Source organism: Dicentrarchus labrax, unplaced genomic scaffold, assembly GCF_905237075.1.
Source record: "Dicentrarchus labrax unplaced genomic scaffold, dlabrax2021, whole genome shotgun sequence".
NCBI lineage: Eukaryota > Metazoa > Chordata > Actinopteri > Moronidae > Dicentrarchus > Dicentrarchus labrax.
In genome coordinates this window covers 20569866-20587165 of record NW_026136703.1, presented here as the reverse complement: position 1 = coordinate 20587165, position 17300 = coordinate 20569866, and the positions used below count along the sequence as shown (strand labels likewise).

The 17300-nt window shown below is 38.6% G+C and overlaps 3 protein-coding genes across 6 annotated transcripts in view; 1 reads left to right on the top strand and 2 right to left on the bottom strand.

Annotated features, from left to right (window-relative positions):
- nin (ninein (GSK3B interacting protein)) overlaps window positions 1–1044 on the bottom strand; it is a 29779-nt gene extending 28735 nt beyond the window's left edge. The window contains exon 1 of one of the 4 annotated variants that reach the window (XM_051396008.1): window positions 696–1044. In XM_051396008.1, the coding sequence (XP_051251968.1) occupies window positions 696–776 (81 nt within the window). In that variant the 5' untranslated portion in view covers window positions 777–1044. The remainder of the gene's footprint in view (window positions 1–695) is intronic. The other 3 variants (XM_051396006.1, XM_051396004.1, XM_051396007.1) reach the window with 3 other exon arrangements.
- A 65-nt stretch (window positions 1045–1109) lies between these two features.
- On the top strand, window positions 1110–4032 carry LOC127361439 (lysophosphatidylserine lipase ABHD12-like). The gene is made up of 10 exons (XM_051396066.1): window positions 1110–1238; window positions 1367–1397; window positions 1481–1526; window positions 1823–1952; window positions 2069–2106; window positions 2375–2454; window positions 3112–3194; window positions 3355–3433; window positions 3536–3669; window positions 3894–4032. The coding sequence occupies exons 2-10, from the start codon at window positions 1371–1373 to the stop codon at window positions 3919–3921; spliced, it is 645 nt and encodes a 214-aa protein (XP_051252026.1). The 5' UTR covers window positions 1110–1238; window positions 1367–1370; the 3' UTR covers window positions 3922–4032.
- Window positions 4033–4080: 48 nt separating this feature from the next.
- pygl (phosphorylase, glycogen, liver) lies at window positions 4081–16973 on the bottom strand. Its single transcript, XM_051396035.1, has 20 exons — window positions 16665–16973; window positions 15860–15961; window positions 15635–15713; window positions 15162–15265; window positions 14287–14418; window positions 13573–13684; window positions 13244–13326; window positions 12914–13051; window positions 12241–12333; window positions 11782–11928; window positions 11504–11667; window positions 9740–9854; window positions 9393–9494; window positions 8166–8313; window positions 7223–7281; window positions 6978–7119; window positions 6600–6807; window positions 6385–6519; window positions 6114–6180; window positions 4081–4817 (listed from the first exon to the last, which is right to left on the bottom strand). Exons 1-20 carry the CDS (start codon window positions 16905–16907, stop codon window positions 4629–4631), a joined length of 2562 nt encoding a protein of 853 aa, XP_051251995.1. The 5' UTR covers window positions 16908–16973; the 3' UTR covers window positions 4081–4628.
- Window positions 16974–17300: the final 327 nt, after the last annotated feature.

The following is a 17300-nucleotide window of genomic DNA, read 5'->3' as shown; positions in this document are numbered from 1 at the left end:
AGCTCTACCAAGTGTGCTATTAGGGCGCCCGAGAATAGGGTTTGATGATATAGGTGAAATCATTCTTATGATATTAATAGGAATATTTGATGCTAATACTTACTCATCTATCATGACATGCCAAATGTGTGCGAAATCACAAATAAAATAATCTAATCGTTGTCCACTGTTAAATTAAAAGCTTTATTACACACCCTGATTAGATAGGATATGATGCAATGTGATATGATACAAAACCTACAATACGATACGATGTGATACATTATAGTGATGCACCGATTAGGAAATTCTGTACCAATGTTTTGTTTGTGTTATTTATTCACCCTTTTGTGCTGGAAAACAAAGAAATCTACAAAGATAACTCACTGTGCTGCTGTATAGAGCAATTGGTGGCAGTGCTGGAAATAGGAGGTGATCGTTTCTACAGTATCCAAGTTGAAAATAACGAACTAATAATAATAATAACACAACTTTTAACCAGGACAAAACTGATGCTACAAAACAGATAAACAATGATAACGGTGAACACTATCTCATTTGCCAATAGGCCAATGTCAGTCAACAAGGTGAATACGGATACTGATCTGCTGATATATCAGTGCATTCCTATTACATTAGGAATATACTATACAATATTATACTATACAATATGGGATATGATTAAATACTACCCAATATACATAAATCATACTGACCTTGTGTGCTCTTATCTTCTGCAGTGAGGTTTCCATTCTTCGTGGATCTTGGTAGACCTGAAGCCTTGCTGAACCACACATGCAACTTCTACCTCGACACAGAGGAGGGTATCTCAGTGGGTGTCTGGTAGGTCATTTGTGGGCTTCCTGTTTTGTCCATTGAAGAGCATCAGTACTTGAAAATACCACGTGCACATACATATTCGGCACAGGTGGCTCCTGAGTGAATAGGACCATAGTTTACTCATTTATCTGCAAGAGACCACTCCAAAAAAAAAAAAAGCCCTACTGTATACCTTAAAACACAAACGTATTTGTTTGTGCTACTCACTCTTCCTCCTCTCTCGCTCTCTATCTTTGTGTCTCATAGGCATACGCTCCCTGCCAGCCAATGGGAGGAGGCCGCTGGGAGAAGCCCTGAGTGGTACCAGGAGACTCTGGGAGACGGCCGTCCTGTTATTATCTATCTCCATGGCAACGTAGGGACCAGGTGGGATGAGAGCAGCAGGACTGAGACCCTTGAATTGATCCTAATGGAGTCTAGTGGGTATCACAGACCCCCGGGTTTATGCACAGGCACAATGCACACAAGGGTTTGTGGGTCAGAATAAATGAGTCTGAAAGCCAGCCACTTGTTCGTATTCATTCATATTCTTATGTCCTTTCTGCAGGGCCATGAAACACAGAATGGAACTGGTGAAGGTACAGTTTCTTGTTTAAAGCATTTTCAATTTTGGTGGAAAGTTTTGACTTTTAGATAAAAAATTTATTTTTGTGTGTTGCAGATTTTAAGTGGTGCAGATAATCATGTCTTATCTTTAGACTACAGAGGTAAACATGCTTATTCTGCTCTTCAAGTGATTTGTTTCCTGTTAAATACAGATCTAATATTTTAATTTAATCATTACATTAATGTTCTTTTTGGGCTCCTGGAGACCCAATTCCCTCTTTAACACCTTAAAATACAGAATTTACATTGTTCTATGTATCTATTATCTTTCTTATTATTACACATACAGCAATGAGGATGTACAGCCAATGTTTAGATCATGTTCTTGATGTGTTGTCCTGTCCGTTATTATGTAGTATTTGTCATGATTTTGAAGGTTCATATGTCTTTTAATGAGGTTTTGGAGACTCTACTGGGGAGCCAAGTGAGTCTGGAATGACCAGTGACACCTTCTACTTGTACCAGTGGGTAAAGAAGCGAAGCAGAGGGGGTCATGTCTATCTGTGGGGACACTCGCTTGGTTCTGGGTCAGTTTCTCTCCAGACTCTCTGACCAGTAATTTCTACTCTTTATGACACTAATAGACAGGACTGAAAACACTGAGTAAGAAATGTGTAAAGTCTACTATACTTTCTTTTGGCAGGGTGGCGACCAATACAGCAGCGAAAGTACAAGAACAAGGTGGGTTAAGTAAAGCCTTGTATGACCACATTAAAGGTCCAGTGTGTAACATTCAGGAGGATCTTCACACTGGTCCTTTAAATAAGACTTAGATTAGACTTCTTCTCAGGAGACTGTTTGATTGACATCTCTCACACTTTTCTGTTTTGCATCTGAGCAGGTGTCTAACTGAAGTCAATAAAAATTGATTTTAAAATCCCTGAAACTGAAATTGAATACCCATTCCCAATCTGTTTTTAATCATTTGTGTTACTGTCTTTAATATCAGGTTCTGCTGTTGATGCTTTAATCCTCGAAGCTCCATACACAACAATTCGAGAAGTCGTAGCCCTCCATCCACTCGCTAAGGTGAGGCCAATTGTTACATTTTTTGTCTGTCTGCAGCCCCTCAGGACGTTTACCAATCCATAAAAACACAGCTGCCTACATTTTATCTTAGTTCAAAAGAATGCTGTATGACAGGAAAAGCTCTTCTTGTGTTAAATTAAAGGGAATTTTTTATAAGATATTTGAGACTGTAGAGAGGCTGTGAGACAGGATAAAACTGTGAAAAAAAAAGTTTGGATGATGTGGAGTGAAAGTCAAACTGGATTTCGGCTCACAGAATCCTGTTTATATTAAAGACCACTGAGCCACCACAGCTCATATTTTACTTTAGCATATTCAATTAGACTACATTTAAATTAATAAATATAGTAATAAGGTCTCAAATAAAAATATTTCTATTTCAGTTCCTATTTAGATACAATATCAAAACATATTTACCACATTTAAATTACTTAACAAAAGTCTCACTGGTGACACTTTCTGCATCCATGTTCTTCCATCACTATCGTCTATATCTTAAATGAAATTAATAATTTTCAACTTAATCTTTAGATCCATAATGGGATAAATTCACAAAGTTAACCATATAACCATTTCTATCCTACAAGTATTTGGATGTTATAATAATAATAATAATAATAATAATATATAATCTGTATCTGTACTGTGTTATTCCAGATGTACATGTTCCTTCCTGGATTTCAGAGCTTGCTCTGGAACATACTGGAAATGAACAACATTGTATTTGCTAATGATAAAAAGTAAGTACAGTGTTTATTTGTTGCTCCTATTCTACTTTCCACACCAATCATTCAAATCCCTTTACGGAGAGTAGCGTGTAAAAGAATATGATAGAAACAATGTTATTCAGCTAATGAAAACCATCTCTGACTGTGGATATATATTTTACCCTCTACGCAGTTTGAAGGCCCTGACCAGTCCACTTCTTATTCTGCATGCAGAGGATGACAACATTGTTCCTTATCACATGGGCCTGAAGGTACGGTAGCTCTTTATGTATGCTTCCTTTGACTGCTTAGATCATTTCCGATTGGATGTAGCTGCCTCCACTCTGAATTACTTTGCATTTCTTGGTCTCCAGCTTTACCAGATATCCCTCCAGGCTAAGAAAAAATATAACACAGATGTTCGGGTTGAAATGATCTCCTACAGTGCAAATCTTGGATTCTCCCACAGCAGCATCTACTTAGATCCTAATCTGTCAAATGTGGTTCGGTAAGTTTTGCCAAAACTGATATGAATTTTACAATTTATGTTATGCTAATGTGTATATCAGCCAATCCTGGTATAAGGTTTATAATTTACATACAGTGAATTCCACTGAATACACCGACAACTGATACTTGTCTTACAATGTATCTTTCATTAAATTTACTGTTTCCATACACCACAATCCCCCCCCCAAAAAAAATCTAATACTTCATCTGTTTTGGTTGCAGGAAATTCCTACAAAACCTGAAACAGTAAAGCTGTAGAAGAGGGTTTACTCTTTTTTTATGTCGGCTTTCACTACTGAAGTCTTGGTTTGTACATTTTCCAAAATAAGGCTCCAATAAACAAATGTATTTTGTCACAAAATGTGTGTGTTTGCTCTAAAATCTGAAACAAAAGCACTAATTACACATATTATATTACACAATATGTTTTTATTTCATCACTGGGACAAAAAAACTGTACCTTCTTAGCCAAGTTAGACTGATACAGATACAAATAAAATCTTAGAATTGGCTTCAATCTGCCTGGTGTATAGACAGGCTTTGTCACTCAGTGCAGCATAAAGTCGCAGGAATGTAATTAAAAATTCAGTTTAGTCAGCTGCTCTGTTACTGTCATCCTACTGAATTCCCAAAATGCAAAAACCCCCACCAATCCTAAACTCCAGGAATGTCAAGTATGAAGTATCTGACCTCTGAGTTCTCCACACTGACTCTTGGTTTAGTGTAGGTGTTAGTGCTACAGGACTGTAACAGACTGTTTCTAATGCAAGTGCTTTGACTCAGGTGCTCTGACAATAAAAAGTGAAAAAGAAAACGTGTGCAGACGTGATTTCTCAAACATCCAAAAGTTCTTCAAAAAGTTCAGAAATGTGTAACTTGATGGTTAAAAAGTGAAAAAGGGAAACGGAAGGTAAATGATTTGTAAACATAAAGGCAGCCGTCGGTGGTAAAACAGCCTCACATTTTCTTCAGAGCTCTGGCCGTTTCTTCGATGGCCTCTCTCGGCTCATTTGGAGGTGGGATCTTCAGGTCCGTCGGCTCGACGCCCCACACCTCAGTGGCGTACTCTGTGATGGTTCTGTCGCTGGAGAACTTTCCTGTGGCGGCGATGTTCCTGATCACCATCTTCGTCCACTCTTTTGGATTCTTTTAGAGGGAAATAAAAGATGTTTATTTCTGCTTCTGTAGGTTTGGTATTTCATGATAATTTTTTTCCCCTGCTTGACCATTTCATACTTTGTTAGCTACTAGTTCTTTCTCATTTTATACTACCTTTTGTAAAGTTCTTTTTAGGAACTTAAAATGCTTTATCAATACTATTACAACAGAAAAGACAAAGGAAAAGAATGAAAAATAAAAGAAGAATGGAAGGAATTTGACTCCTGTTTTACGTTGCTTATCGTACTTACATATTTAAATATGTTATATTCGTGCAAGTAGGTGAAAAACAAGTGAATATATACATAATAGAAAAATAATAAATATAATAAAAAATGATAAATAAGAATAAATGAATGCAAAGCCCACCCAGCCGCCCACAAAACAGACAAACAATATCTGCCCCTCGAGCAATAGGACTTGATCAAGGGGCCTGTACTGCAAAGAAAGTTCAACTTCAGTCACAGTCACAGTAAGCTGTATAAACACTACAAATGACTTCCAAATTCAATTTTTTTTGTCAGATGCGCGTTAAAAAAGTTCAAAGTAATGTCAGAGAAGAAGAGGAGAAAAAGGCCTGATGAGGTCTATCTGACTGAAATGCTGTTCATGTTATTCTGAGCTGAAGTGATGGAATAAGAGTGTAATAGCATCAACACTGTCAGGAATCGGAAATAAACTTATAATAAAGCTTTCACAGCCGCCATGTTGACCTAAAATAATAGGGTAAACACAGGTGTTACCAATGATACTAATTAGGTTTCTGTTCCATTCAGGTCAAACAGTGTCAGAGTGCTGCTGTTGTGCTTGTTGGCTCACTGGAAAGTCTCTGCTACACTTAATGCAACAGAACCTTAATTAGTATTATTAGTAACAACCTGTGTTTACTCTACTATTTCAGGTCAAAATGGCTGCTTATAATCATCATTATGTATTTAGTGTGGTAATTATCCCTCTTTTTGTTAGAAGCTCTATTTTAAAACCCAAGTGAAACATGGAGAGCCAAGCCTGACCCATACAAATACTGCTCTTTATCACTTGTCATAAACTTATATCTATACTGGCATCCTGTACGAATAATGTGTCAGTTTTTCCAGTGATCTGATTGGTTGGGCTGTTGGTAGGTGTTGATCTGATGCTCTGAAGTTAAGTTAGGTTAACACATAGTGATTAAAAGTGAGCCAGCTTAGTGATAGCGGAAATCAAAAAGTTGAGCCCAAAGACAGCTGTCTAACCCGTTGATCTCACGGAACAGGCCCCGGGTCTGTTTGAGGCAAATGTTACCTGATAGAGCTTGCTGACTTTCTCTTGGCATTTTATGTAGTCTTCAAAGTCTGCAAACACTTTGAAGCTGAAGAGAAAAAAGGGAGAGTCAATAAATCATGACGGACAACTTAAACCTCCTTCATCAGAAGAAAAACTAAGAAAAAAAATGATTGTTGACATAAAAGTATAAGTCATTCAAGGGTGTTTGCTTCCCATATAAAATAGTTTTGGTGATCTTCAAATAACCTGAACTGGGCTACACCATTTTGGAAAGTAAAGAGTTTCTCACCGGTCATATTTGAAGAGCATGTTCGTGATGTCTTTGAAAAGGTCTGGGTTTCTAGGGCTGAAAAATCCACTCGTGATCTGGTCCATCACTTGTTTCAGCTCTGGAATCTTCTTGTAATACGACATGGCATCATATCTAAAATAGACAAAGACGTTTTAACAGCATAAAAAGAGCTTTAAAAACGTAAACACGAGCAATAAAATATACTCCTTTACCCCTTTTTGTCCAGTTCAGCCACGTCTTCCACCCTCATGCCGAAGATGAACAGGTTCTCCTCTCCGGCCTCCTCGGCCATCTCCACGTTGGCCCCGTCCATGGTGCCGATGGTCAGGGCTCCGTTCAGCATGAACTTCATGTTACCTGTTCCTGAAGCTTCTGTGCCAGCGGTGGAGATCTGCTCCGACAGATCTGTGGCAGGTATCACTGAAAAAAGCAGATAAGAGTTAAAATTAAAATTTTTGCAGCAGTTTTTTTTTTAGGAAGTTTTAAACTATAACTCTTCAAAAGAGAGTTTTTCACACGCAGTGGTGTGTTTTTGTGTTATGCACCTTCACAAAAGGTGCAGGTATTAGAGAAAGTTGTCTAAATGGTACCTTTCTCTGCTAGAGAGACCCTGTAGTTCTCCAGGTAGATGACCTTCAGCTTGTTTCCCACCACAGGGTCATTGTTCACCACATCAGCCACTGAAGTGATCAGCCTGATGATCATCTTTGCCATGTGATACCCAGGAGCAGCCTGCAGAGGGCGACAGTGGATGACTTACTGTAAAACAAAAATATCACACCACTCTTTGCCTGTTTATTGGATTGTTGTTTGTCGTGTAAGCTTTGGCTGGTACCTTTCCCCCGATGATCACTGTTCGTGGCACAAATGGCGCAGTCGGGTTCTTTCTGATGCCTTGGAAAAAATAAAAAGACAAACAAACTCATTAAAAGTGAAGCAGCACTACTGGTTGATAGTGCCAGTGAAATGTCTCCATAACTATCAGATGGATTGTTGTGATATCAGACTTTCACGTCACCTTTAGGATTAATTATAATAACTTTGGTGAAGGCTTAATATTCCATCTACCAAAATCATCAGGTTAAAATGTTTTATTTGTCCAATATTTGGGTTTATGACCAAATATCTACAAAACTAATCATATTGCCACCAGCCTCACGTGTACCTTGTGTTTATAATTACTGTTAGCAAATGTTAACGTGCTAAACTTAGATAGTTAATGCCACAAACATAACCTGCTAAACATCAGCATGATGTCACTGTGTGCATGTTAGCATGGTAGCATTAGCATTTAGCCAAAGGCACCACTGTGCACTCTCACAGAGCTGTTAGCACGGCTATAGACTCTAGTTTTGTGATAGATCAGACCTTTTTGATTTTTTTCTTATTATAATAGCTTTTATGCAATTTGATGACAATGAATTGCCATTTTGTTCTGAAACATAGGGCATATCATATTTGCATATCTGGGAATATTCCCAAGAAAGGAAAAGGTTTTAGATGCAGGGAAAGTAAATTGCATGTTGTATAAAACAAAACAGAACTGCTGACGAATCTGATTTCTTGTTTATCACGGTCTGATGACTGCATGGAAATTTCCCAGACTCGATTTAAACCGCAGATGCATTTCATTCTTAGTGTTTGTTTTAACTTGCTCTGCCCACCGGGTGGGGAATCTTCCACACCAGGACATGTCAGATTGTGTCATGTAACTTAGCAATCACAGAAGCATGTGATGAGAAACCTTCCGGCACATTGTAATGAGTGATTGCACATACGGTTGTACATGGTGATGATGTGCAGGCAGTTGAGGAGCTGACGCTTGTACTCGTGGATTCTCTTCACGTGGACGTCAAACATGGAGGATGGATTTATTTTCACCCTGTACTCTTTCTCCAGGTACTGGCCAAATTTCACCTTGTTATCCTGTGAGAAAATCAGAAATATGTGACTTGGCAACCAAGGAGTTATTCATTGGGGGTGGAGTTGCTGAATCACAGGTGTGGCCTGTCCTGACATGTACTGTCCTTAAAACTGCTAAATGCAATGTTGCAATGCACAAATAATTCAGATTGTGAGCTTTGCCTGTAATGATGTGCAGAAATAATAACTAGGAGATGGTTTTTACTGTGCACAGGAACAGGTTCATGCTGTTCATGTTGAAATGCATGGAGGCATGGTGCAACAGGACATTCAGAACATTAGTGTAACATAAAAACAGGAACCAATATGGTATGAAAGACTTAGATTTGCAATTTATCAATTGATCAATACAGTTCAACTGTTTTCATGTCAGACAAAGCTTCTAAATCTATTGATATGCCTTCTTTATTAAGCTTTCTTGCTCTCCATAACAGCTGCCCGTGCGGAGTACAAATACACCACCAAACCATCTGGACATTACTGAATTTTCTTTTTCTGGTTTCTTTTGTGCCTTTGTGGACTTTCTGCAACAGTGGAACTACTCAGATCCTTTACTGAAATAAAAGTACCAATACAACAATGTAGCAATACTCCATTCAAACTAAAAGTCCTGCATTCAAAATCCTAACAAAGTAAAAGTACAGAAGTATTTTTAAATATCAAAAGTAAAAGAACTTTACTGATATATTATTATATATGTTTAGTCCAGTGGTTCCCAACCTAGGGGTCGAGGTGAGCTGCCAGATTAATCTGAGGGGTCATGAGATGATTGATATAATAATGAAAATATATAATTTTCTTTAGATTTTTGTATAATTTTTTGGTGCTTTTGTAAAATATTGGATGATTTGACCTCTTTTTTGGAAGAACTCACAAGCCAAAAAAGGTTGAGAAACAGTAACTTAATCGTTTACAATTATTTTTAAAATGTTTTTGTTTGTTTTTTTATTTAAAGTCTTGATTATTTCCCTCTGAGATGAAGCAGAATAGAAGTATAAAGTAACTTAAAATGAAAATACAGCACCTCAAAATCATATTAGGCTTCAGTGCTGGGTAAATGTACTTTTTGCTCTGCACTTTACCTGCTTCACTTTAGAGACATCACGGATGAAAGCAGCATCGTCAACAAAGTCATTCAGCTTCTCCAGCTGACTGAGGTCCTTCACATAATCCTCCCCAATGACCTAACAGAGACATCAAAGGTTCACAATAAAGTATGTGCAACACAAACAGACGGTGTTTACTACACTCCACCTCATATATATTTGGAAAGCTGACTGGAACACAGGCTGTAAAAGAGAGAAAGCCATGCCAAGATTCGATCATACGACAGCTGGGGAATATATTGTCGAGGATTCAGGGGCCTTAACTGCTACAAAATCTCCTGGTGCGCGATCATTTAGTTACTGCTCATGCAGCTCAGACAGACCTCAGCTATGAGCTCAGCCAGTCCGGGGTTGCACAGCAGCAGCCAGCGTCTGGGAGTGATGCCGTTGGTTTTGTTCTGAAACTTCTCCGGTTCTAGGTCACTGAAATCCCGGAATCTGTAGAGGAAAAAGAAAAAGGAAATGAGGAAGGACTTAAATTAGTCTATCAGGAGCATAATCTTCTAAATAGTGTACATGTTTATATAAGGAAGTAAAAGGAGCATACCAGCATGTTCATTTTATCTCTTTAACCATAAATCATGTGCTGTTTAGACTTTTGACACCTGAAGATAAATTCTAATGACTTTGGTAATCCTTTGAATTTTCCTCTAGGGATAAAAGCAGATCAAAGTTTTCACTTATGTAGTTAAAAGACACAAAGTTTGCACAAAACATTCATGGTTCCCAGAGGAACTCATCAAGGTTCTTAAACAAGTCCAGGTGTGCTGTGGGATGAAAATCATATGTTATGCAATATACTACTATACAAAAAGTTATGGATTCATTTTTGATTTTTTAATTTGCTTTGTATGCACTTTGTAGCTCCATTACTTAATTAAAAAATTAAAATGTTGTGACCTATCTGGTTTGCGTGTGTGTGTGTGTGTGTGTGTGTGTGTGTGTGTGTGTGTGTGTGTGTGTGTGTGTGTGTGTGTGTGTGTGTGTGTTTTGCTGCTTTGATGCAATTTCAAATGAATTCTTAAAGTATTTTGTTGAATAAATATTTCATGAGTTTCTTTGAAATATTCAATAAAAATAAATGTTCACAGATGTGTTATAGAGGCTATTTTGCACAGATATGAATACAGGTGTGCCTTGGGCAAAAACTGACCACTGATCTGGAGCCATCATGTGGTTCTCATTTGTGGGTTTTAGTAAAATGTCTCAATAACTTTGGATGTCAGGATGAGTAGGACTAGCTTATGCAATGCTTTCACTTTTTATTTAGTCACCATCAGGTCAAAAATGTGTCCAATACCTTATGGTGTAATACCTGTGAAACCAGTTACATTCACACCAACCTTAGTTAATTAGCTAAAATGAATGTTGTTTTCCTAATATTCCATCCAACCACTGGTTTCCATTCATTCCAAAAATCAATTAAACACTTGCTTGAGTTGTGAACATCAAGTTTGCGTTAATCTCTGTCAGTGTTATATTATTGTAACATAGGAATGTAGATTACAGATTAATTTGAAGTCTGCATTGCATAAACTTAGAATGATAAAGTAAAAAATGAAAGCAGACTTGATGTTTACTGTGATGGATTACACAACTCAAACCAGTTTCAAGAGTCTGTTAGATAGATAGATAATACATTTTCATACAAAAAGACGGCACATTGTTTGCAAAAACCTCTGTAAACTATATGTGATTTGTAATGAACACTGGTACAGTCTGTACTTTATCGCACTGACTCATAACACCATATTCATTCCTCATTGTTCAGGAATCCAAGTGTTCTGTGTCTTGGTTTCTTAACAGCAGTTGTGCATTTCAAGATCCCATCATTCAGTTATTGTTCAGAGTGTAACAGAGGTGATGAATCAATCCTGTGGTTTTCTGTGAGGCCATATTGCACTCATGTGGTGTTTAGCAACTATTGTTTTAGTGATCTGCATATCTGAGTTTCACTTAGCTACCTTTGTTTCTTTCTGCTCATTTGTTGTCATTGTATATAAAAATGTCTGGTCTTTTCTGTGCTTTCATTATCTTGTTACACAGATTTATATGTTGAAGCTGTGTGTCATCAGCAGAAGGCTTACACTTGAGTCTTGATGATGTTGGAGTGTATCTCAGCAACTCCGTTGACAGCGTGAGATCCCACAATGCACAGGTGCGCCATGTTCACCCTCTTGCAGCCGTCCTCTTCAATCAGAGACATTTTCCTCAGTTTGTCCATGTCATCTGGATACAGAGCTGCAATCCTCTGCAGTACGAAAAACAGACACAGCTTTAGGATAGCAGATTCCTGTGTGTTCGGTCAATAAGAAACAACATTAACTTCTTTCTCATTTTGCGGCGTCTTTGCCGTGGTACGTACATCGAGGTGGACCTGGTTGATCTGGTAGATGATCTGCAGGTGTCTGGGCAGGAGGGTCTCCAGCAGCTCCACAGGCCAGCGCTCCAGAGCCTCGGGGAGGACCGTGTGGTTGGTGTAGGCAAAAGTGCGTCTTGTGAGGTCCCATGCCTGCAGAGGTTGGGGAGTTTATTTTTTATCTGATTAAAGATCACACTTGAGCTCTGTAGTTAATGACTTCTTTCTTGATATCATCCCTTCTGTGCTAATTTACATCACCTGCCTGGATTTTATTTCTCAACCTGGCTGGTAACTTTCCTATTGCACATGAACATTATGCAACATACACATTTCTGTTTCATTTGCCAAGCTCTGTGGTTTTGACCTCCTTTGTCTTACTTGTTTTTAGCTGTTCATGGTTGCACTTCCACACCATCAGTGAGCAAAATGGTTGAAATTGAAATAGATCTGACTCTCACCCACCGTGTCCCAGTCGAGTTTCTCAATGTCCACAAAGATTCTCATCAGCTCGGGGATGGCCATGGCTGGATGAGTGTCATTCAACTGGACGGCGACCTGTAAAACACAACATTCTATAGTGTAACTGTTATTTCCTGTAACTGCTGCTGAATAATAGTAGAGTCTATTGTATGAGGTGTTGGTTCTGTGATTTGTTGTAAGTTGTTAGCTTTATTTATAGCCTACTTTCACTGTTATTAGATGGAGGATTAAAGAAGCATCTGTGAAACACAAAAGAAGGTTCAGGTGTTTAAGACCTGAAATACGCCCCGCCTTTGCACAATATTATATCTGCACAGTTTCCAACTCGGCAAAGATTTATTACTTTGTGTTATGAAACATAATGTCTGCGGCTGCTGATTTTGTTTATCACACTACATATCTTTAGATGTTCTGTTGGTTCTCTGCTCTATTTCACTGATTTCTCTCTGAATGCACAGTTTGTCTGAACAAGTCGGAGGCCTTTGAGAAGAGAAAAAAAGCTGTCAAGATATTGTTGCAACTGCCAGCTGATTGCGTATGACCGATAAATAAGGTTAAGAAACAGCCACATTTCCTTTAAGGACACTCACTTCTTCATCTTCTCTGCACTTTTTCCATTTGCATCCATCAATAAAACACTGATTTTGAAGCTTACTTTGTCTGGGAAACTCTCGAAGGAGGTTCGGCCGGGGGAGCCCTTCTTAGTGGTCTTAAAGCGGCGAATGATGTCTTGGAGTGTGGCTGCCACAACAAAGTACTCCTGCTTCAGACGAAGTTCTTTTCCTTCAAAGAACTACAGGAGAGACCACAGACACAGTTAAGACAGAAATGGACAGAACAGATTATCAGTGTGTCAAAAAATGATGCATATCCGGTATAAGACAATGATCTTATGATGCCACTATCAGTATCAGTCCAAAATATATTTAGCATGTAGCTGCATAGAAACATCAACATGTGCTTAATGATAAAACATTGAACTCACATTGTCATTGGGGTAGAGAACACGGGAGATGTTCTCTGCCAGATTTCTGTCCAGAACAGCCTGGATGTAATCTCCAACATTAACTACAGACAGGGAAAGTTAATTTTAATTACACTGATACTATGTTATATACATATTATATATTAAACTCTGCAGGAGAAGAAACTGTGGTATTTGAGCAATTTTGCAACACAGACATGTTTCTGCAAGGTGCCAGTGTTGCAGCAGTTTCCTTCTTTCTTGCAAAGTTATTCTGTTGAAAACTGAAATGAAATGCAGAGGGTGTTCTGCAAAAAGTGGGTTTTACATTATAAATGTTCAGCACTCACAGTCTCTCAAGTTAAAGTCGTTCGGGGCACGGGCGGACCACAGCCTCATGGTATTTACAGTGTTGTTCATGTAACCAGGGATGGGTGTGTCATAAGGCATCGCCAACACCACCTGCAGAGATAACAGATAAAACAGTCAGCAGGAAGGCACAGCAGGACAATGAACTTATGAAAACAACTTGTGTAAACTGAAACACATTTGCATTAAAACACTGTCACATCTCCCTGCAGGATATGTTTATAAAGGCCTACAAAATAAAAGCCTGTAATCTTTTGAATGGGGTAAAAACAAAAGAGTACAAATATGTCTGACTCACATTTAAGTTCTTTGCAAATAAACTACTAACATAAAATCTAACATAATCTGCAATTTGTAACCAAACAGCCTAAAGTCATGGACAGATAATAAGACAAGTGGGCCCTCAGTACATGTAAAGGGCCCCTCCCATTGCTACATAGGATCAAAATACCCAGACAAACTCTATTGTTTGAGGTCATTTTGTGTCTCTTTGTAGTCACTTTATGTCTCTATAGTTATTTGGGTTACATAATAGTGTGTCCCTTTGTAGACATTTTGAGTATCTTTGTAGATGTTTTGTGTCTCTTTGTGGTTGTGTGAGTTTCCCACAAGAACTGTTACCAGTCACTTCATACAGAGTCCCTGGTCCCTGATCTCACCCATCAGTACCTACTGCAATCCATACTTTTTAGTACCTGAGTGTCGACCCATTTGGAGCCATCCCTTGTCTCCTCTACTCGTCCATAGAAATGAACAGGCAGCATGTACTCAGGACGCGCTTTCTCCCACGGGTTTCCATGCCTCAGCCAATCATCTGCCTCCTCCACCTATAATGGGTTGGTCCAGGGCAAAGATAAAATGCTTTAATATGATTCTACATGTAGCGAGGCTCCAGAGAGAGAGAAGTCATTGAGCAGGACACTAAAACTCTGCTTTTTCTGACCTCTTTATACCCCTTTATAAACTTTAGAATTAAAATGTTATGAATAAAGTGCACCAACTTTCACTACTTCACTGTCCACTAGCAGCAGAGATTAAATGTGTAGGTTCATCCACCTCAGTGAGAAAACACTGAGCTTAAATCTAGTTCAGTGTTCAGAAGTACATGTTTGAACTGAGAGTCTGAACATCAAATAACCAGAAGAATTCAAAAGGGCAAAAGCCTTTAGTTTGGGGATCTCTTATCATAAGATACGCGATGTTTATTTGGTCTTTTCTTCTAAAACCAACCCACACCAGTTTTTGCCAGGAGCTTGCACCACCTCAGTGTGGTTAAAGGCGTGCAGACCACAAGCTAGGTTAGTGTTAATGATTATCTTGTGATGTATTCTGACCTAATCAATTTCTACTTTGGCCCTGCTCCACTTTGACTCCTGACAGCATGACAACAGAATCCTGAACTATGAACTATAGGGAGAGAAACTGGTGCATTTGTTTGGAGATATCTCATCATTTTAGGTCAAATTAAGCTTATAAGAGTATATTGTGAAAGTTAGAAACTACTGAGAAGCAGCTGATAGTGTTCTGATGAACTGAAATTTGTAGAAAATGTATTTTTAGCTGCAGTTACCTGCCAGCCGTCTCTTATCTTCTGGTTAAAGATTCCATATTCATATCGAATGCCATAACCGTACGCTGCCAGACCCAAGGTGGCCATTGAATCTAGGAAACATGCTGTGTGCAAAGAATAAACAAACTTCAGAATTTGATATAAAATCAAAATACAAACTCCATTGTGCTGAACTGAGAAACGAAATGACTGTGTTCCTGGTGTCAGTGGGGGAAGTGCAAAGTTCCCTCGGTCATTTACACATTCTTTTGCAACATTTCCGTGGCTTCTAGTTCCTTCAAATGTTCAGTAGGCATACAAAGGTATTTGGTGGACAGGTGCCAAAACAGGTTTGAAATCATAATGGAGTATTGTTGTGATGGAGATAAAGTGATAAAGTGCAAAAATAAATGTCTTTCCTGCATTTGCAGAGTTTCAAGACAAACAGGTATATAATAAAACCCTTTATTCCTCAAGCTCAAACATCCTTTTACCTGCCAGTCTGCCCAGACCTCCATTACCCAGACCTGCATCCTCCTCCATCTCCTCCAGCTCCTCCATGTCCAGGCCGAGCTACAGCAGAAGGGAACATAAAACCCTATTGTTGACATTTTTATGAAGAAGAAAAAGTTAACAAAACTAGCACAGTCATTGTATGTGTTCAGCATGTGTGTTTGTGGTTGATGTTGCCTTTGTTTCCTGTAAACTTGTGTCCTGACCTGGTAGATGGCTTCATCGCAGGCGTTCTGCAGCCCCAGGTTGATCATCGTGTTTTGGAGCGTCCTGCCCATGTAGAACTCCAGAGACAGATAATACACCCTCTGCACATGTGAAAAAAAGAAATAATCAGAAACATTGAGTTTCTTTGCACACATCTTTAAAGATCAAACATTAACTAATCTTGCAGTCAAATATTTGTGATATACTGATTGTGGATTGAAGGTGCAGAGACTGCAGTGTAGAGCTGAGCTGAGAAACTGGAACAAGGAAACATTTTCCTGCACAAAATAGCAGTGTAAACATGATGCAATGACCCTAAATTACTCTACTGGAAAGTTTTATGCTGCGAAAATGTACAAAACAAGTCTGAGACTGAGCTCTTTAATAAATGTATGGCTTTCTTTCAAAACAAACACAAACCACGTAGGCAGAAAGGATTTGCATTGCAGTTTGAGCGAGCAGAACATATTTTATTTGCACTTGAAGATAAAACATGCATTATAAAGGAAGTTAAAAACAACTTTCAAATGTCATCTACATGTGAAATATTTATATTTTTGTCAGTTTTTATAGTCTGAAACATACATCAAACCCTAGCTTCAAGTGCACGTGGAATTTCTTTTTGGCAGCAGAGGATTCTCTGATTTATTTAACACATAGAAACATATATTTTAGATGAATATTATCTGTATTTATAGATATTTCTTAATGTTTTGCAGTTGAATTAGATTCTGAAGAATATGTGGAATGTATATTTACAGTATAAGGTGTAGTTTGGTTACACATTGACACTAAGATCTTTACCTTTGGATCTGCTTCATAGTAAAACTGCTGTGTTCTGATCCATCTCCCCACCAGGTGATCTCTCACAGTGTGAGCCAGGGCAAAGTAATAATCCCTGGGTGTTGCAATGTTTCTGTCTTTCACCAGAGTGAAGTGCAGGTGACGATTGAAGCCCTTCTTCAGCTCTGCTACATTCTCCACTCCCACAATCCCCCTGATGCTGATCTGCTTGCGCTTCTCCTGGTCGGTGAGAGGTTTCGCCATGCTGGGTGAGCAGGTTTGTCCTGAGGTTAGTGTAGATGTCCTGGCTGAAAGTGAACCTGAAAGGTAAGATGGTGGCAGTTTTTCATGCAGCAGTCTCCTCCTTTTGCTGCTTTTCATTGGTGAAAGCAGGGGGAGGGTGTTTCCACGGCCGGCCCCTGGTGAGCTGCAGAGCTGAGCAGCAGGAAAAAGTGCACAGAGAGATTACAGATATGAAGTAGTGAAAGTTTTGTGCAGTTTGCAGTTGACACAAATTTCTATGATTTACACTTGTCAGTTATATTTTGCCATAAGTTCATTTAAAACTATATGAAAATAAAAACAAACAATGTTAGTCTGACTTTGTGTTTGCCCTGTAAGGAATATTTCAGCCCATTTTTTAAGTATAGATTAATA

What these genes read in the sequence shown, in the direction of transcription:
- LOC127361439 (XM_051396066.1), top strand. Translation starts at nt 1,371, where the DNA reads ATGAAACACAGAATGGAACTGGTGAAG. An exon ending in ACAGAATGGAACTGGTGAAG is followed by an intron (nt 1,398 to 1,480) that starts GTACAGTTTCTT and finishes TGTGTGTTGCAG; the next exon opens with ATTTTAAGTGGTGCAGATAA. An exon ending in GGACACTCGCTTGGTTCTGG is followed by an intron (nt 1,953 to 2,068) that starts GTCAGTTTCTCT and finishes TTCTTTTGGCAG; the next exon opens with GGTGGCGACCAATACAGCAG.
- pygl (XM_051396035.1), bottom strand. Translation starts at nt 16,907, where the DNA reads ATGGCGAAACCTCTCACCGACCAGGAGAAGCGCAAGCAGATCAGCATC. An exon ending in TCAACCAGGTCCACCTCGAT is followed by an intron (nt 11,668 to 11,781) that starts GTACGTACCACG and finishes TTCGTACTGCAG; the next exon opens with AGGATTGCAGCTCTGTATCC. An exon ending in GGTCTCTCTAGCAGAGAAAG is followed by an intron (nt 6,808 to 6,977) that starts GTACCATTTAGA and finishes TGCTTTTTTCAG; the next exon opens with TGATACCTGCCACAGATCTG.